This window comes from Schistocerca cancellata, chromosome 4 (genome assembly GCF_023864275.1).
Source record: "Schistocerca cancellata isolate TAMUIC-IGC-003103 chromosome 4, iqSchCanc2.1, whole genome shotgun sequence".
NCBI lineage: Eukaryota > Metazoa > Arthropoda > Insecta > Orthoptera > Acrididae > Schistocerca > Schistocerca cancellata.
The window spans coordinates 248,870,841-248,893,098 of record NC_064629.1 but is presented as its reverse complement, the minus strand read 5'-3'; the positions used below and the strand labels follow the sequence as shown (position 1 = coordinate 248,893,098).

Genomic DNA, 22,258 nt, shown 5'->3' with positions numbered 1-22,258 from the left:
ATGTAGCATAGTCCTATGGGATGATTAATAGTCCAAACTTTATAGGTTTATTATATGAATTATTTTACTATTTAAAGTAAACTGTAATAATTAACGATCAGTTTTGAGGCATGCACATAGGCTTACGTGGAAAGAGTCAGCAAGCATAAAAGTCTTTTGAATATAAAGCCACGTTATACTGTAAAGTAACTGCCACAGACATTTCAGCCATTTTTGTAGTGGTCTTCTTTGTCACCATCACAGTAAACCAATAGAACTAGAGCAGACCATTGCAACCACAGCCAAAACATTGGTGACACTCACTTTACAACGTGACACAGCTCTATGCCCACACAACTATTATGTTAATTTCGAGACAGTCTGCACAGTCAACGCCAAAAATGGAGAGTAACTGTCAATTCTACTTGCTAGTAATTTGAACAATAGCTAAAACCTGGGAAAAATAGTTACCTTGATCTTCCCACTTAGTAAAGACCCAAGTAAGAGCCCCTTCATCCAATTGGTCACTTTCACTGCATGCACAACCTGAGTAGTTAATGGCCTAAAAATCTTATTTCTGTTTCATGAAGGAGAGATTTACTATTCGTAATAGGTAAACTGAATCAGCTTTTCAGATTTGGGACACTGCTGGGCCTGTTACATGTCATGAGAACCAAAGTGTGATTCTCTTCAGCATTTATGAGAACAGAGGTGAAATTTTTAAATATTATTACAATACGAACATCTTTTGTATAAATATCATTCTGTGCAGGTCTTGTCTAAATAGGATGACTAATAGTTAATCTACAGGTGGTTGAATGAGTGTTGAAAACTACTGTGTCTTACCGTTGTCTCTTACTGTTCTAATGTAGATGTGTTTCTTCCTATTCTTACTGTTCATGTACAGTGTAACTAAGGGGAAAGCCTTTATCCAGCCCACCAGTGCCCAGATGAATGTGGGTAACCACCTGAAAAACATATTTAAGCTGCCAGAAAAACTGATTCTGAACAATGTGGGTTCAAATCATGACAGTATTCACCTCCATGATCTGACTGTCCTGACATGTTACTGCATAGCCATCCCAGTAGGTGATCAATTTTCTTATTGAGATGAGACAGAGAAAACATGGAGCAATATTTTACAATAGGGTGTTTCACACATGACACAAGCATGGAGCCTGGCACTGAACGGGAACCAATACTGGGGAGGCACACTCCACTTGCTGCATATACTTTGGCTCTTCCTTGGACTGTGACAAAGACACATTGGATTTAGCTGAGAATAGACTTGAGAGGTTAGGAGTGACCCCAAAAAAAGCTCCATGAAAATCATTGCACCAACCACAACTTCAGGCAGCTATATCAGTAGCATCTGGAGACAGACTCAAACTGAACCCTGACAAAATAGCAGTATTGCATGAACTGATCAATGCAGATACTGTTCAACCACAGTCTGTACATTATGGAGAGGTTGATCCTGAAATGATCTTTTTTTCTGAGGAAGCATGTCTGCAGTAATTGGGATATGTGGACTCGCTGAACAGTTGACACTGGAGTTCTGAATATTCTCATCAGCTACATCAAGAAGCTCTGCACAATGTGAAAACAGGATTGTGGCATGCAATTAATGTAATATAAATTCCTGGACTGCTCTCTTTCAACCAAACCATGAAACTTCTGATAGGTATGTGACCAATATACTGCAGCCTTTTTTCAGAGAACTAATAACTAACAAAAATTCCCACAGCTGTTCCACACATGACATTCCAAAAGCACACATCACTAATGCATCTACAATGATATTATGAGGTGTTTTTGATGATCAGAACTACCTTTGCATTGTAAATTAAACACATGGTATTTACCAGGTACTTGTCCAAAGAATGGTTTTTCCTTGTAATGTGAATTGAGCTAACAAACTAACTGTGTCAAGCAGTCTGAGCATCTTGATCAATGGATATTATGTTAGGCAGTTAAGGACCAAAAATCAAATTACCATACATAGCAGTTCTTAGTGCATACATTAGTGAAAAAAACTGTTATTAATTGTTACCTTCATATATTACCCAGGTGTAAAATACCATGTTTGAAAAAATATGAGTGCAAAATTCTAACAGGGGCTGCACTGTTCATTAGTGTTACAGGCCCTGCTCAACCTTTACCAAACCTGGCGCTGATGACAAGCCAATTACATTACATTTGTGTGTTACATCGTTTTCCCATCTACTATGTTAAAGTTTCATAGTTTCCACATAGTACCTATGTCTTCAGTTAATTAAAACAATACTAGGCTATATTCCACTCATCACCATGCCATCCTATAGCTGTCTCATTCATATGTAACAGACAACTTACATTGTCCATCACAAGGAGATTGGGTAATGTTTCTTTTGTCCGTCAGGATGGCATAGCTGCTCTCCCACCTGGGCATTGCAGGTTCAATCAGTGGGGCGAGGGAGACAAGGATCCATTGTAGGTGACATGAATTACAGTAAAACTCTTTATTATTGCATCAAGCTGGAGCAGACACTAGTGCACACCCTCATCTGGCGAGTACAGCATGGCATTTCTGTCTTCATACTCAGTGTAGCAGAGGTAGACATCCCCGAAGCCTCATGTTCTGCTGAGGCAGCACACTGATCAAGTACTGTAGTGTGTATATAGTGTCTGTGAGGCAGGGGCAGCAGTGTGAACACAGCCGGCAGTTACATGGTGATGGCTCGCCGCATTCATTGGATTATGTGGACAGCGTGGCATCTACTGAGTTCTGTCACACAAAAGTCTTTGCTGCTGGTAGGTCACTGAGTCTGTCTATTTGTAGCATCCTCATGCAGAGCTGTTTTGCTGCCTGGCAGCAGTGGCATCCACAGCCAACTGAAAGTGCTGTGTCAGTATCTCGTTATAGGGGTACTGCCACATAATGATGGTTAGCATGCCGGTGTGTCATCAGCCATTATCCTTCAGAATAGTAAGTAGATTACCATGCCTCAAAATTCCTCCATGTCATGGTATTTTGTCTGCACCGTAACACATTAAAATTATTCTCAGTTTTCTACTAAAACAATAACGAGGAAGGACAGTTAGGGTTTTAAGTCCCTTTGAAAATAACATCATGAGGGAGAGATCGCAAGCTCATATTGGAAAGGATGGAGAAGGAAATCCATCCATTTCAGTGGAACCGTACCAGCATCTGCTTTAAGTGAAACTAGGGAAAAGCTAAATATGGCTGGGCGAACAGGAATTTCCACCACACTCCTCCCAGAGACAGACAGACAGAGAGAGAATCATTAAGCAAGTCTAAGGCTTCCATCCAATCCCTTGTTGACCAGTCTGGCATGGCACTTCAAGATAGCAAAACGAAAGTGGCAGTCTTAAATTTCACATTCAAGAAATTGTTCACACAGGAGAATCATACACACATACCATCATTTGACAATCAGACAGAATGCTGTAAAGTTACCAGGTCCGGATGGAATGCCAGTTCAGTATTACAAAGAGTACTCTATGGTACTGGCCCCTTACCAAGCTTGCATTTATCGTGAATCTGTCACACAGTGCAAACTCCCAAGCAACTGGAAAAAAGCACAGGTGACTTCTGTACATAAGGAGGGTCAAAGAACGGACCTGAAAAATTACAGACCAACATCCCTAACTTCACTTTGCTGCAGAATCCTTGAACATAATCTCAGTTCGAATATAATACATTTTATTGAGACTGAGAAGCTTATGTCCACAAATCAGCGTGGTTTTAGAAAGCATCACTCATGCGAAACTCAACTTGCCCTTTTCCCACATGATATATTGCGAACTATGGTTGAAGGTCAATAGGCAGATTCCATATTTCTAGATTTCTGGAAAGCATTTGACATGATGCCCCTGGGGAATAGGTTCAGAGATATGTCACTGACTCAAAGACTTTTTAAGTTACAGAATACAGTATGTTGTCCTCGATGGCGAGTAGTCATCACAAATGAGGGTATCGTCAAAAGCGTCCCAGGGAAGCGCAATATGAGTGCCGCTGTTCTCTCTACACATAAATGATTTGGCGTACAGGGTAGGCAGCAATCTGCAGTTGTTTGCTGATTATGCTGTGGTGTATGGTAAGGTGTCGAAGTTGAGTGACTGTAGGAGGATACAACATAATTCAGACAAAATTATTTCAAGTTGGTGTGATTAATGGCAGCTAGTTCTAAATTTAGAAAAATGTAAGTTAATGCAGATAAGTAGGAAAAACAATCCCGTAATGTTCAGATACAGTGTTAGTACTGTCCTGCTTGACACAGTCACATCGTTTAACTATCTGGACGTAATGTTGCAAATCGATATGAAATGGAATGAGCATGAAAGGACTGTGGTAGGTACGGCGAATGGTCAACTTCGGTTTACTCGGAGAATTTTAGGAATGTGTAGTTAATCTGTAAAGGAGATTGTATATAGGATGCTGGTGTGACCTACTCTTGAGTACTGCTTGAATGTTTGGGATCCATACCACGTAGGATTAAAGGAAACATATAAGCAATTCAGGGGCAGGCTGCTAGATTTGTTACTGGAAGGTTCAAACAACACGTAAGTGTTAGAAATATACTTCGGGAACACAATTTTAGAGAATTGGCGTTTGAAGCTGACTGCCTAACAATCCTACTGCCACCAACATACATTGCAACTAAGGATCACAAAGATAAGAGAAATAAGGGCTCATATGGAGGCATATAGACAGTCATTTTTCCATCACTCTATTAGCGAAAGGAATAGAAAAGAAATGACAGGGTACCCTCCACCACGTGCTGTACAGTGGCTTGGGGAGTATCTATGTCGATGGAGATGTAGATTCTTGTAATAGATGAAGACTCTTATTCTGCATAAGAGTTCATAGAAAGAACTTACCTCCAATTATGCCACTATAGCCCTCATTCATTTTTCTTATTAAGTATGTTACAGCTCTATGTTCCTCTTCTTTATTATCAACTGATTTTGACTCGTATTTAGTAGACTGTATAGTTGACAACATTTCTGCAGTAGTTGAAATTTGTTAGCTTTTAGAGCCCCTCAAGAGTTTAGCACATATGAGTGGACAAAATTTCCCAGGCTGACTCATTTCACATAAGCAAAGGAAAGCAGAGATGACAGCAATGTGTAGCCAAAGAGCTGAAAAATTGTTATCTCATTTCCATTGTTGCTACTCATCACTAGAGTGAAACAGAATTGGACACATCACCCAAAATGTGTGCACTGTGATGGCTGTGATGGAAAACTGAGTATGGTAAATTGATAATAGGAAAAACTTGTGTTGCCAGAGTGTGTAAAGAATTTGTACATTAATGTTTGTCCATCACACTTGGCTCTAAAACAATTAACAAAATGGTTTCAACAAGCAACATAATATCTATGATGATTCCTGCAGCAAATGCTCACCCAATGTAGCCACAAAAGAAATTGTTTGGTTTGTAAACCAGGAGTAGTTGTCCACTCGATAACTGGAGACAAAAGAAATAACAGCAGTATTGGACGTGTTGAAAAATAATGATTTCACAGATTCTTCACTACCATTTATTACAAAAAATGGTGAATTCACAATGGAGGAACAGATTACTCTCTCTCTCTCTCTCTCTCTCTCTCTCTCTCTCTCCAATTCAGAAGTAACAGTGAGTAAAATGTGCAAAATGGATACTTTGTGCTCTGTAAAAAGACCAAAACAGGAGTTATAAAATATGCCAACACCATGAATGTGATCATGGTTTTGCATCCATCCATCCATCCATCCATCCATTCATCCATCCATCCACCCACCCACCTAAAACCACCAAAAGTGTACAGAACAATTTCCTGTTAAAAAAGTGAATGTTGCACAACAGGTAAAAGAAATTCACCATCACAATTTTTCTGAGATTACAACAGAATTTTATTGAGACTTTGAAGAGATCAGTACTACACTGAAAGTAACTAGTACAGAGATTTGATGGCGCAGTTGTGGGAGTCCATAACTGGGAGATGATTGGTGAGAATTTAACTGGTATGCTGAACCTGCCTTACAATCAGCCAGTCTCCAGATTTTCCTGTGCAGTGGGTTAAATGGTGTGGCTCCACAAAAATTCCTCCTTCCACATGTAGTGCCAGCTAGGAACTGAGTGAGAATTTTAGCTTCAAAAACTGAAGTATTACCTCTACTGCCCCAAATTTAAAAGTTACAGAGGCATTAATGGAACTAAGAGAGAATTCTGCAGACAAAGACAAGAATCCCTTTTTCCAAAGGCATCAATCTGTTAGTTTCACTTTATGATAAACATGTTGCAATGTAAGCACCCATAATAAAAATTATATACACTTTTTTGATTTTTTCACACTGCTTTCTTGTTTAGATCAAGAATTTCTCCTACAAATTTGCTAAGCTAATGAATTCATTAACCTCAATCATGAAATTGATGCATCCAATTAGCATTCTCTTATAAACTCTTAAGGGGATTAATATCAAGACGTGCAATACACTCACCATTCTCAGTCTTCCGTTTCTCATTTAACAAATTTCACATCTTTAGAAGTACCCAAATCTGTGCATTTTTAACAGCAGTAAAACACTCCAAAGTGCACTACGATTTTGCCATAGCTTTTCAAGGTGATTTAGCAAAAGATGTTGCTTTCATTTAAATATACTTTATTATTTTTCTGTTATACCTTCCCTCTGTAATGTCAAAACAGAATTTGGCCTTTTGCAATAACAAAGGCTACTGCATCTTCAGACACTTAAGAGTACTTCTGCTTTGATGTATTTCTTAATCACTTGTCTGCCCCTTTCTACTCCTCAAAACACATTAAATTTGAAAGCAAAAAAATATAATAAAAATAAATGTGCATGTATTCCTCTTACAATGTAGCTGACTTCCATGCGCAATCACTTCAACATCACCAACACATCTCAAAACACTCTCTCATAATGAAATTCATTAATACTACCTGATAAAAGTCCACCTGACAAAGTAATAACTAACAACCAGAAAAGCAAAACTGGAAGTTATAACACAGTGGGCATATTATTGCTTTCCATTTTAATCTTCATCCAGGATGAAAAGATTTTAACTGCTTCATAATAATGTTGTAAAGCGTAAGCATAATCAATTCACCTGTGATCTAAAAAGAGTAAAATATTTGTGAAATTCAGAGCATTTATAAAGTACTCTACACTACTGCAGATGGTAAACCTAAACTTTCTACTTTTAGATTGCAAATCCCATGCACATGTGCAAAATTTTATATTTATTACATGTTATTAATTACTGCTTGCATGGTGTCAAATGTAAGGGGCAATGAATTAGCAATACAAAAAATACGCATATAAATAAAAATCTCAGATGTTTTATATGTGTGTGCTTCTTGAACTTTTGGGCATTTAAGAACTTCTACTTAGCAACATTTTCATGACCCATTTTTCAATAACTCTGATGCAGAGTAAGTATTCTGTTCACTGTAAAAATTTACTGGTCACTTTTTCTAATGTTTCATATATTTGAGGCCCAACCTTGAGGTCTCTGTATCTGTATATCCTCAAGGTCATCTAGAAGACTGGACAAAGCAAAAGTAATTTAAATATCCGCTCCTTTGATGCACTGTGCCTCAAAACTGAATTCTTGTAACTGCAATGGTCCCATCAGGTTATACTTCCATATTTGCAGTAAATCATAGAACACAATGCCATGCTTTCAAAAATTCCTCTGAGGCATTTTATTTATGTTATAGCAAAATTCGATCCAAAAAGGCAATTCCTCAATGTCCATAACCCTTTTTTTCATGACCCCACAAACCAAACATACTGTGGCTTAGAATTATGCATTTATGTATCCTCATACTGAAATTTCTTTACAATCCTTTGACATCAATTTCTTTAAAACTATCTCCATAGTTGTTTGTTCATATACCAAAATGCTACATGGTCAAAGTGAGACAACTACAATGGGTTTTTCACAACTGGGAAGAATTACAGATTCCGTTAAAATCTGCCTCCGTAGTAATCTTCCTCAAAAAGCCGATTTTTCCCATTTCACACTGTTCTCCCGAAGTCTGGCGCACAACATCCCAATTTTTCAATCACTATAGTGTTTCTGCTTTTTCAACTACTAAAACGTGCTGACTACACTAAAAATAATTTATTGTCCCCCAAATATCAAAAATTTCCTCCTCCTTCCCCCCTGCTCAACTTTTCACGAAGAACTACTTAATTCAAATTCTAAATGAATCACTGTCGTACAATGTATTCTTCTCATCACCTGTTCCATTTTTCTTTAAATGAGCAAGAGTGTTTTCTTAAATTATGTCTATTCCCATTTAGGTTTTCCATTCACCACCATACCACAGTAAATCTTTATAGAAATTTCTCCCATGCCTCTGTATCAGTAGAAATTTATTTTCATTTATCTATCAAGTAAATCTTTCACTTCAGCCTACTATTACATCTACATACATACTCCATAAGCCCCATACAGCACACAGTGGAAGGTACCTTTAACTACTACTAGTCATTATCTTTCCCATTCCACCTGCAAATGGAGTGAAGGAAAAACACCTGCCTATATGCTTCTGTAAGAGGCCGGATTTCTCTTGTCTTAGCAGTCCTTACTTGAAATGTATGTTGGTGGCAGAAGGATCATTCTACAGTCTGTCATAAATGCAGGTTCTCTAAACTTTCTCAACAGTGATGCAAGAAAAGAAATTATTCTTCCTTCCAGTGATTCTCACTTGAGTTTGTGGACCACTTACGTAATACTCGCATGCTGATGGAAATCTACCAACAACAAATCTTGCAGCATGCCTCTGAATTGCTTCAATGTCTTCCTTTAATCGGATCTGGTGGGGATTCCAAACACCCACGCAGTACTCAAGAATGGTTCACATAGTGTTCTATACACACTCACCTTTACAGATGAGCCAAACTTTCCTAGAAGCCTCCCAATATGCTGAAGTCGACATTCACCCTCCCTGCAACTCACCTTACATGCTCATTCCATTACATGTCACTTTATAACTTTATGCCTAGACATTTCATCAATATAACTGTGTCAAGTAGCACACCACTAACACTGCATTCGAACAATACAGGATTGTTTTCCCTACTCATCTGCTTTAATTTACATTTTCCTACATTCAGACCAAGCAGCCATTAATCTCACTAAACAGAAATTCTACTCAAGTCATCCTGTATCCTACTACAGTCAGACACTCACAGACAACACTGTATACCACAGTGATATCAAGAAACAGCTGCAGATTGCTGCTCAGTGTATCTGCCATAGTGTTTATGTATACAGTGAATATGAGTAGTCCTATCACACTTCCCCGAGGCACTCCTGATGATACCTTTGTCTCCAATGAACACTCAACAGCTAGGACAATGTACTGGGTTCGAATATCTAAAAAATCTTCAAAAGCCACTCCCATGTCTGAGAACCTATTCAAGTTGCTCAGACTTTTGTTAACAGTCCGCAGTATGACACTGTGTCAAACATTTCCCAGAAATCTAGGAATATGGAATCTGCCTGTTGCCCTTCATCCATAATTCGCAGAATATCGGGCGAGAAAAGAACAAACTAAGTTTCACAAAAGTGATAATTTCTGAATCTACAGGGTGATTATAATTAGACTTTCAAAATACTGTAGAAATAACACCACTGGTCAGAATGACATGAAATTGTAATGGAATATTATCAGAGAAGGAGGGAAAATGTATGGCAGAAGAAAAAAAAAAGTCTGAAATTGAGCAATAGATGGTGCTGTATGTGTCAAAATATGTCATGGACATGAACCACTGAAGCTGGTATAAACACGACGGGCACATGGATTTTCCTCCTTTCAAGTCTGTGACATTTGTCATGATTGTCTCAATGCAGGATCGTGCTCTGTTTGTAAAGCTGTATTACAAGATTGATGACTGTGCACACATCACTCTGCAGAAGTTCCAGACACTGAAGGGTTTGAAAATAGGTGTTGGTCTGATGACTGCTGTGGGTCTGGAGAAAATGATTCAGAAATTCGAAAAGATGGGTTCTTTCGGTGTGCAACCTGGTAGAGAGAGGAAATGAATTGATTCGATGTCAGTGGAAGCGGTGGCCACAGCAATGCATGAGGAGACAAGTGGTGGTGTGCAAATGTCTAGTGCACGGAGAATTGCCCGAATATTGGACATACCCATGATCATGGTGTGTAAGAGTGATGTGGGTTTATGGCATCATTTATCATAGGGCCATATTTTTTCAAAGAGACAGGTGCTTCTGGTCCTGTTACCTGTACTGTCACTAGTAAGCGCTACGAGCATCTTTTGCAAAACCACGACATTCCAGCTCTCCAATAGCGTGGATGGGATCATTTTTAAGCAAGATGGCACACCTCTGCACATCGCAAATCTGGTTTAGCAGCTGTTGAAGCGCCATTTCAGATACGCTAGAATTATCAGCCACCATTTCCCTACAGCCTGGCTGTCCAAATCACCTGATCTTCATCCATGTGACTTCTTGCTGTGGGGCTATTTGGAAGATGTTGTGTTCAGTGTTCCGATTGCAAACTTAGCTGCATTGAAGGCATGCATTGCACAACACATTCTGAACATGACCCCAGAAACACTTCGATCAGTTGTGGAACATGCTGCTTCTTGTTTTCAACTTGCCGCAGAAAATGGTGGACAGCATATTGAACATGTTTTGCACCAGTCACATGCAAATTAATAATCCAATTTGATTTTGATTGACGCTTTTTATGTGGTTTTTGGCCTCAGGACAATTAAAAACTGATTTTTCCCATCTGATGTGATATGATCTTGTCGTGGTGGATGGGTTTACATAATTAACAGTCTGAGTAGTACAGTTAGTTTAACGTCAAATGTGCACCTTAGGCAGTGTTGTATGATTCATTTGTCATTTGTAGTCGACCACTATTAAATTATGATGCTTTCAACACCATCTACTGTTACATTTTGTAACTATTTATTTTTCTTCTGTCATATGTTTTCCCCCTTCTATGATAATTCTCTGTTGCAATTTGGCATCATTCTGACCAGTGGTGTTATTTCTACAGCAGTTTGAAAGTTTAACTTTAATTATAATCACCCTGTATATTTATTTGTGGATGGAAGCTTTTCTCTCTCATGTACAAATATTTAACAGTTTTCATCTGATCTTATTCTTCAACCTTGCTTTAGCAGGGCCACTATTCACCCAGTTGTCATGTGTCTGTTCCTAATTCTTTCACCAGCATCGGTACGATCATCTCATCCCTCTCAAAAATCTTCAGTTTTTTTAAATGACATGTTGTAACATGTGAAGCTTGTCTCACTGTCATTACCAGCAACTGCATATACCTAATGATCATATACTAAAACAACTAATATGGATGGCTATGTTTCCTTTATACTTTTTCAGTAAAGGACCAACACTTTCTTTTCCTGGTTAAAAATTAACCTGAAGTATTCTCCAATGGCTGAAACTAAACTAAAAAAAACCCTCATTGAAATTCTAACTAATTTTCTTAACAAAATTAAATGGTGTATGAAATGTTAAACAACCAACCACTATATATTAATTGTATATATATATATATACAATTATATATATATATATATATATATATATATATATATATATATATATATATATATATATATATGAGTCTAATTCATATCATAAACTTATATTTAAAAAGAAAGATGATGAGACTTACCAAACAAAAGCGCTGGCAGGTCGATAGACACACAAACAAACACAAACATACACACAAAATTCTAGCTTTCGCAACCAACGGTTGCCTCGCCAGCAGCTAGAATTTTGTGTGTATGTTTGTGTGTCTATCGACCTGCCAGCGCTTTTGTTTGGTAAGTCTCATCATCTTTCTTTTTAAATATATTTTTCCCACGTGGAATGTTTCCCTCTATTATATTCATATCATAAACTGTTAGAAATGAGTAGCCTAAAAGGTTTGGTTAATAAACTCAGTATTCAAGCAACTGAGAAACAAAAACAAAAATGACATTGATTCACAGAAGCAATACATTTTATTGTTAACCTTTAGTAAAAGTGGAGGTGCAACTATTTTATCTACACACATTGAAATAAATTCAAAAGTTCATGAAGGTATTAAAAAATGGAAGGTTACTGTTTAAAATCTCATGCACAACAAGGTTATTAGAGACTGAGCACTAATTCAGATTGGATGGATAAAGATAGGAGAAGAAACCCAATGAAGTCTTGTTGAAGATTTCACCTCATCCAGAAAGCATATGAAGTCATTTGTGGAAGCCATGGAATCAGAAATCACATGTTAAGAATCAGAATGATCACACAGGGATTTTAGCTCTGCTGCTATTGATCATGAAATGGAAGAAAGAAGATTAAAGTTTGATGTCCTGTCATTTGCCAAATGTGGGTCCAACATATTACATGTTGAACATCTCACTAATACAATGAAGCTCGGAAACTCGAAGTACCTCAGTTACAAATTAATTTCAAAAACAGTACTGAGACTGGTGGACATTTGATCAATGAGTGACTTGCTGAAATAACTTCACTAAAAAATTACATAGATTGTGACAGTAGGAGAAGCCAGTGCATCACATGCTCAGTATACGACTTTGGAAAGTGAGAACAACTTGACACAGTATACATCTATCACAAGTTTGCACATGGTGCACTACCGTTTGGTGCCCATGGATACAGTACAAACCATCAGTACAGTCAAGTGAGACTCATAAGTGGCAAAAAATCTCATTTTCCTACAATTGAAACTCCAGAGAGTCACTCTTTTATATCTCCACTGTGGCCCACTAAGCAGCATCCCCATGCAAAAACAGTAATGGAATACAGTAACAAATCAAAAATTTCTTCTGTATTACCTAAAAGACTTGACCTGCAGCTTGTTAGCTATTTTTACAACAATTAAATCTCAATAACTGACCAAACTGTAGCAGGATTCTGAATACACATGGAAGCTCGCTGACAGACAACCTAACGATCGCACAAAGTTGCTAAATAATAGTAGTCACATGTAGTCACCAACTTCACTGTGAGTAATATTTAAATGCATACATTCAATAGTACACCCCAGTGCCATGGTTTAAGATCTCACTGGGTGCATTTTCAGGTACATCCCAATTTCCATCAGTGGAGATCTTATCATTCACATTATATAAAGGAGTGGTTTGGTGGTGGCAGATTATGGAAATGAGGCTAACAATTGTCTGATGAAGAAATAACGACGTTAAAACCTGTGGGAAGCGGCTAAAAATGATCGGTGATGTAAGAAAAACGGAAATGGAAATAAAGCAAAAGTTATTAGAACTAGCCAAAAAGGTTGTTTAATAGGTGAAAGGAACTGTTTGTGAACTAGAAACGGTGGATTTTATAACAGCAGTAGTGTTGAAAGCGGATTTTCTTTTTTTTTTGTTATGGTTTGGAAGTGGGTTACGTATTATTGAGTATATATCGGCGGGATAAAGTTGTATAGTAGATTACGGTAAAAAGGAGAAGGTGAATACAAAGTGAAACTACTGGCAAAAACAGAAGGAGGAAATAAGACGACAGAAAAGACTTCGAAATGCAACAGTGACAATAACAAATGTAATTGTTGGGTTCAAATTAATGATATGAATATAATAGAGGGAAACATTCCACGTGGGAAAAATATATCTAAAAACAAAGATGATGAGACTTACCAAACAAAAGCACTGGCAGGTCAATAGACACACAAACAAACACAAACATACACACAAAATTCAAGCTTTCGCAACAAACAGTTGCTTCGTCAGGAAAGAGGGAAGAAGAGTGAAAGACGAAAGGATGTGTGTTTTAAGGGAGAGGGTAAGGAGTCATTCCAATCCCGGGAGCGGAAAGACTTACCTTAGGGGGAAAAAAGGACAGGTATACACTCGCGCACACACACACACAATACTCCCGCGATTGGAATGACTCCTTACCCTCTCCCTTAAAACCTACATCCTTTCGTCTTTCCCTCTCCTTCCCTCTTTCCTGACAAAGCAACTGTTTGTTGCGAAAGCTTGAATTTTGTGTGTATGTTTGTGTTTGTTTGTGTGTCTATTGACCTGCCAGTGCTTTTGTTTGGTAAGTCTCATCATCTTTGTTTTTAGATATATTTTTCCCACGTGGAATGTTTCCCTCTATTATATTCATATCATTAATTTGAACCCAACAATTACGTTTATTATTGTCACTGTTGCATTTCGAAGTCTTTTCTGTCGACTTATTTCCTCCTCCTGTTTTTGTCAGTAGTTTCACTTTGTATTCACCTTCCCCTTTTTATCGTAATCTACTATACAACTTTATCCCGCCGATATATACTTAATAATACGTAATACGTAATAATACGTAACCCACTTCCAAACCATAACAAAAAAAAAAAAAAAAAAAAAAAAATTTCCACTTTCAACACTACTGCTGCTATAAAATCCACCGTTTCTAGTTCACAAACAGTTCCTTTCACCTATTAAACAACCTTTTCGGCTAGTTCTAATAACTTTTGCTTTATTTCCATTTCCGTTTTTCTTACATCACCGATCATTTTTAGCCGCTTCCCACAGGTTTTAACGTCATTATTTCTTCATCAGACAATTGTTAGCCTCATTTCCATAATCTGCCACCACCAAACCACTCTTTTTAAAAAGGGATATGTGTGTGTGTGAGCGCGCGCGAGTGTATACCTGTCCTTTTTTCCCCCTAAGGTAAGTCTTTCCACTCCCAGGATTGGAATGACTCCTTACCCTCTCCCTTAAAACCCACATCCTTTCGTCTTTCCCTCTCCTTCTCTCTTTCCTGACGAAGCAACTGTTTGTTGCGAAAGCTTGAATTTTGTGTGTATGTTTGTGTGTCTATCGACCTGCCAGTGCTTTTGTTTGGTAAGTCTCATCATCTTTGTTTTTAGATACATTATATAAAGGATGTTTTACTGACACTGACAGTCCATCACCCAAAGGTGAAATCATGTAACAAACAGGTATGAATAAATGTGTAATCCCAATATTCTTAAGACTGTCCAAGATGTCTTCCTTAAGCAACAGATGGTGTCATTTCCTTGACCTCTGTATTAATCAGATATGTTAAGAGAGTGAAACTCACTTGCCTGCAGTCTTCACATACAGACAATCTGGAATGAGCACTGAACTAGCTTGCAATTCCAGATTCAGATGGATGTTTAAAAATTTTCTGGTCAAGTATTTGTTATTGCATCTTGTGGTTTCACAAACCACAAATTTTCTGAGATCACAAGTTTTGTTTAATGCTGAGAACAGCATGAAGTTAGGTTTGAGTCATGAGCAAGCTAGGTAACAAATATTGTTTTCCTTGCTGTATTAGATGAGGATGTTGTAATTTGCACAAACACAGAAATAAAAAATAGCATCAATACATAGAACAAAAAAGTGGTACACACACACACACACACACACACACTCTCTCTCTCTCTCTCTCTCTCTCTCTCTCTCTCTCTCTCTCTTTCCATTAGCATTTAACCTAAAACATCATATGTAGATGGGATAATTAGGAGTAATCCAGGGGGAAAGTTACTGTTCAACATCTTGTTGATGATGAGGTCATAAGAGATAGAACACAACCTCAAACTGCTGAAGGATGGAAGGATGGGGCAAGAAATTGGCCCTCATCGTTTCAAAGAAAGCAGCCTAGCATTCACTGCATGCGGTTTAAGAAAACTGCAGAATATCATTCTTTTCATGCTCTTCTGAAAATACCTCAGGAAAAATGAGTAAACCCTGAAACTGAGAGCAACGGAGGCAAAAATTCGCTCTTGATCAATGTAGATACCATGAATAAAAACTTGCCCTATGCTGCTTTCTAACATGGTTACTCTTTTTGACTTCACTGCATTGTAGTGTCAGTATTTCATTCATGTTGTAGATGGAACAAGTTTGATCTTTTACTCAATCTTTGTTCTGGAAATTATAGCAGAAATTTACTACAGATATTCTGGAATAAAGCTTAATTGAGATTATTTTCTGTTTTCCTTCTACAGCCTGTATACTTTATATCAAATCTAGAACAGTATAGTGTAGATGAGTTGGATGAATGTATGTTGTGTTTAAAATTACATTTGTATTGCTCTGGATTAATAGACTGGTATTTGGTCTAATTAACTGAAAAGCATCAAGGAATTGCCCTGACTACTAATCCTACTGTAGAGACAAATCACATTCAATGCTACATAGTCTCTAGCTTCGTAAGACTCTGAAAATGAGAAGTAAGGCGACAATGGCTCCAATTAGAGAACTATATGCAACTTTCTTCCCTGTTCCACCAAGATAATTTCGACACTGGAATATTAAAAGAAAAAGAAAAGTGGATACAAGAGGACGGGGAACACTTCATACTCATAATTAAAGATATCTCAATGACAAATTTGGTCTTCATAGTTTCAATGAGATGAAAATGGCCTTTTTGATTTTCAATAATTTTCAAAACAAGTATGCTACAGACAACAATCTGAATTTCTGCTAGTTCTTGTACATATGAAACTAAAATATTTTCGTTGAAATTCTTGTGGGTGAAGTGACATGCCAAACTGTAACATAAAATATTCATAAAATTACTGTTACTCACCTGCTGAGCTGGTGTGGTGAAGAATGGAGTATGAGCTATTACTGTAACATAAATCTGCGGCCTAAATTCCACAGATGAGCCAGGAATACAACACTGAAAAATAAAACAACAAGTAGTTGAACATAGAAGAAATACAACACACAAAGAAATCGAAGAAATACACAACAAGAATGGATAAGCCCATAAATCTAAATGAGCTGCTGAACTACAAGGCAAAACATGGGAGAAGGAACACTGGACAACTAAAGAAGAGATAACTGGACCAAGACCTTGTAGGACAGAACAAACCAGAAAAGATTTATTTCTTGTTGATGATGAGAAAACACCATATACAGACAGGGATACATCTCTGTATGTCCCAAGAATGGATCTATCCTCCAATCATTATTACAATTTTTTTACGAGGCCAAACTAAGCACATATTAGGTGATGCCTGCACAGGACAAACTGTTCTATAGCTGAAAGGTCCTTCACGGATTTGTGAGGAGGATTTAAAATAGCTTCATTCTACTCATTGGGAAAGTGCCTTGATTCACATATTAGGTTAAAGGCAGCAAAGATGTGTTTCAGATTACCAGTGAGCTACCACAACATTCTGTACTGAATTTTGTCGTGATATCTGATATAATACCATGTACTTCAGATGAAGCTGAATCCAACTGAAGAAAGCATAGCTGAAATTTTCATTACTGGTGGGGACTCCTTTCAGCAATCATTCACAGACAGTGGAAAGATCAGTCTTGAGTGGCTGTAGTAGTCATTAGAGGGAAATGCTCTTAAATGGTATGGGTAAAATTACATTCTTCCATTTAACTGTTGATTTGCTGAAACATCTGAGTTTAAGAACTATTGTTGTTATCTACTTGTGCTCTTTTTGTCCCCAACATTTGAAAGCTCTCAGTGTTTGGACTATGTCTGAACCTCAATAGAACCACACCTACGCCCTTGAATCAGAAGAAACAGACTGCCTTCTAAGTCTACCTGAATCCTCTAGAATACATTAACACAGTTATGTAGTGGGCCACACTAGTGATGTGAACCATATATTTCACACTATTTTTGTCCCCTCCCATATTGGTACTGCATTGCACACCTAACCTATGCAGTACCACTATCCTTTACTTTTCCACCCCTGTTCCCAACGTCTTGTCCCATGGCTCATATCCCTGTAAAAAAACTAGAGGCAAGAAGGCAAGATGTGTCCCATACACCATCCCATTACCACTTACTCTAGTTCTATCACATACATTTTCTATCCCATCAAAGGTAATGCCACCTGTGAAAGCAGCCTGTAGTCTACCAACTTAGATTATAGATTATATTATTATTATTATTATTATTATTATTATTATTATTATTATTATTATTATTATTTTATGTGAGGGACACTCAACATCATGGTCATCAGTGCCCTGACGAAAAGTCAGCATCTCATGGATGGTGACAAAGGCTGTCCCCACATGCAGAGCAGTTTATAATGCATTAAAATCTGCCTCCCTTCCCCACCACTTTAGGGATGATATCTGACAGTTCATAAAATTTCAACCCTCTGTATAGGAATCAGTATCAGCGAAGGTGGTGGGCAGATCTCCATCAATAATGAGGGCTGCCCTGATATCAGTGAGACACACATTGTTAAAATATACTGAACTGAAAGTGCACACCACAAACCTCACAGAGTGGTGGGATACTCCCACCAGAGGAGGAAGCCATGTGTTAAAGGGCTATGTCTGATGCACAGCCTGGTAAGCAAAACCCACTTCCAGCGTTGAGACTGACATGAAGTCCAACACGGCAGTGTGGATGATTTGAGTGACTGCAATTTGTTTTCTGTCACTTTCAACCATTCAGTCTCCCACTGATGCATGATGCAACTGCCCGCATCTCGTGGTCGTGCGGTAGCGTTCTTGCTTCCCACGCCCGGGTTCCCGGGTTCGATTCCCGGCGGGGTCAGGGATTTTCTCTGCCTCATGATGGCTGGGTGTTAAGTACTGTCCTTAGGTTAGTTAGGTTTAAGAAGTTCTAAGTTCTAGGGGACTGATGACCATAGATGTTAAGTCCCATAGTGCTCAGAGCCATTTGAACCATTTAGCCGTGATGCAACAGTCAGAAAATGAGATGGCAGTGTGCAACGGAATGGGACACCGGCAGATAACACCATCTTGACATGCTTCCTTGGCTGCTTTGTCAGCCATGTTGTTTTCCCTATATCCAGATATGACCAGGTACCCAGCAAAAGATCACCACCTTGCCACGATGCTGGAGCTGTTGTAAGGAGTCATGGATGAGCTGAATCAGGTGGTCTACTGGATACATCTGGTGAAGTGCTTGCAGTGCACTAAGCAAGTATGAACAGACAAGAAACCTTTTATGGTGATGTCTGTGAATTCTCTCCAGTGTCATCATAATGCCATATAGTTCCACATCATAACTTGTAAATTGTTCCAGAGACGCACTTTGAAATCCCTATCAGGGAAAACAGCAGAACAATTGAGGACATTCTCTTGCTGGAATCCATCTGTATAAATACGGATCCTTGACACAGACAGTAGCACGTATTCCAAATGGCTTAGTCACATGGGACCGATTCCTGAACAACTGTTCAAAGTTTGGTTGGACCACTGCACTAAATGCCAATGACTGAGGTGACGTTGAGATTTTCAGTGCCTGTCAAGCCAAAAGGATATGTTGCAAAAGCCAGAGTGGTGGTTCACCAGCCTCTGCACACAGACTACAAACTGGGATGGTCCGAAAGGCTCCAGTCGATAACTGAATGCCCTCACTGAGGACAGCATCTAAGATCTTGAGGCAGGAAATACTGGCTGATCCACAGACCACTCTGCCATAATCTGAATGTGATCAAACAAATACCCTATAAAACTACAGGAGGCGGGACCTGTCAGCTCCCCATGCTTTCCCACAGGGGAAGTGGACCAATTAACGGAAGTTGTAATTCCTTCCAGGAAACCCTCTTTGATTCTTTTATCACTCTCCTCAGACAGTTGTCATTCCACCAAGGTACAGGCCATTGTCTGAGGTGCTTTCTAGATTGTGGGAGGGACTCTGCAGCAACCTGTTGGATCTCACAAGTGATATGGGTCACCATCTCCTGCACACATTCCTTTTGTTCAAAATGGCCTGTCAACTGTACTGCAACCAATTTGTCCTTTGAATCATCCATTTTCGTGGTCTCCTGTCGACCACCGTCTGAACCGGCAGATGGATCCACACTGGGAAGTGGTCACTAATATGTAAATCTGTAGCCACTTCCCACTGAAATGAGTCTGCACTACCTGGGGAGCAAAAAGATGAATGGCTCAAAAGGATTCTGTAGCTGTGGAAAAGTGTGAGATCTGACCTGAGTTCAAAAGGTAGATATTCTCAGAATGGACAAGTCGCTTGATAATTCGACTCCTGGAGCAAGTGGTGGCAGAGTCCCACAGCATGTTGTGTGAATTGAAGTCCCCCACATGGAATAATGGGCGTGGGATTGCCTGGGAGAGTTCTGTCAGTGCATCTGCATCCACAGGATCATGAGGTTGAAGACATAAAGAACACATTGTGATGTTAAATGGTGCTAGAACCTTCATGGCAACTGCATGTTTGGCCGTGGTAAGAGGGACAGGAGAGGAATAGCATCTGTCATCAGTGAAAACAGCCACTCCATCTTAGCCCTGTCTTCAGCAACATCGTCCTTCCTGTAGGGGTGGTAACCCCTTAATACAGGTGTGTCGGTGACTTTAAAATGAGTTTCTTGTAAGCAGATGCAGAACGGTTTCTCCTGGATCAGGAGCTGTAATTCTTCCAAATGTGATCGGAATCCATCTAAATTCCACCGCAACACAGAAGTCTCTGTGGGAGCCACTGATTTACGATGGTTGGTCTTGTCTTTCTACCACAAAGGCAGTGATTTAGCTGGGAGGTCAGGGGGCATGTTAGCTGGTGTCCGGCCCTCCGGTTCCTCCAGGTGGAAATCCATATCCTCAAGAGTAAAGTCCCCATCTGAGAGAGAGAAAGCTCATGGATCTGAAGATTTAAGTGCCACTTTCTTCAAACTATTTTTTGAGGGATGTTTATCCTTACTTATGGGAGGAGATGGTTGCTTGTGTTGAGGGGATGGCTTAGTAGGCTTCTGATGGTGGGCAGCAGTATGTGGCTTATGTTGTAAGCCCATTGCTGATGGCTTCTGAATGATTCTTGGCTCAAGTGTAGTTTTTCCCCCACAGGTACACAGACAAGCACATGTGCTCATACTTGAATCTGTGGCCTGAGTTTGTGTGGAGGCATCACACTTGGTCATTGGCTGCTTAAGGGCTGATGGAAAAGAAGTATCAAAAATAGGAGGTTGCACAGCTTTGAAAGCTTTTTTAGCTTTGCTGTAATAGGGTATGCATCTCGTGACTTTCAACTCCTGAATTTTCCTTTCCTTGTTGCACATCTCAAACTTTCTGCTCCATACTGGGTGATCCCCCGAGCAGTTTATACATTTCAGAGCAAGTGTACAAGAATTGCCTAATTTGTGAGCTGGGCCTCCACAATTTCCACATGTAGCCCTCCCATTACACCCCACAGTGGTATGGCCAAATCTTTGACATCGCATTGGGTTAGGAACAAACAGGTGAACCTTAAGAAGGATATAGCCTGCAAGGATGTATTCATGTAATTCTGGAGCAGTAGATGCTAGAATAAACGTTGCAGATTTTGCCAATGTGCCACTGACTCTCCTCATATAGTTCTGCACTTCTGTGATGCCCACGTTTTTCTATTCTTCACATAACTCCACAAGGTCCACATCCATTATATCAGAGCAGGTAACCACGCCCTCACAGAAGTTAAGGGTGTTCTGCAACTCAGTCTCGACTAGGTAGTCACCTAAGGCCTTACATCCCAGAATCTTTGATAACTGGTTTGAATTAGCAGTTTCATCTAGTAGTGTTCCGTTATGAAGTCGTTTGACACTTTTTAGAGACCCAGCAATACCCTCCAATGCCTTGTGAATATAGAAAGGGGAGACCTTCTCAAAGGTTCCCCCGATCTCTTGATAACAATGAAAGCATTATGGCACACTACTGCCCTGTTATTATGACACTGAGACTTTTTCTCGCGAGGACTGACCAACCAAACTCACTTTGATGAGTGGATGTAGGTACTACCTGACAGCATACCCATCCTGTCAGGATCAGTTGTTTTATGAGACCATTCCACTGCGATCCCATGAGATGCTAGGGAAACAAATGTCCACCCAGGCAGAGCCCTGCGTGCCCGAGCAAACCTTATGCAACAGGGAAGAGGGGGGAGAAGGGGAGGGCACAGGTGCCCCCGAGGTTGCCTGCTAGATACAGTTTTACCTCAACAGCCATTCACCTCATCAGCATGTAGCACACTTTGAGGTTGAGGGTTGCTGTGTTTTGGTGGTATGTATTTCCTCGCAGTCCAGACGGTGAAGCCAAGGCCTCCGTTCTCCAATACAAACTCCAGCCACACACACCTTTTGTCTCCCCAGCTCACCTGCAGGGTCCAGGTCCTTTCATTCTCTCTGCTTCCCCCCCCCCTCCCCTCCCCCCGTTCCACCCCTCAGCACAACTCTCCCAATGCCCCAATGCCCAATGCCCAATGCCGCAGCTAGCAGCCCACCATCCTGTCTCTGTCCCACACCTGTCTATACGGATTCACACAGGCAGCACTAC

The 22,258-nt window shown here is 39.4% G+C and overlaps 1 protein-coding gene across 1 annotated transcript in view; it reads right to left on the bottom strand.

Annotated features, from left to right (window-relative positions):
- The window catches only part of LOC126184062 (KICSTOR complex protein SZT2-like), a 218,434-nt gene that overhangs the window by 172,841 nt on the left and 23,335 nt on the right, over nucleotides 1-22,258 (bottom strand). The window contains exon 5 of the mRNA XM_049926422.1: nucleotides 16,572-16,664. Coding sequence (XP_049782379.1) covers nucleotides 16,572-16,664 — 93 coding nt within the window. The remainder of the gene's footprint in view (nucleotides 1-16,571; nucleotides 16,665-22,258) is intronic.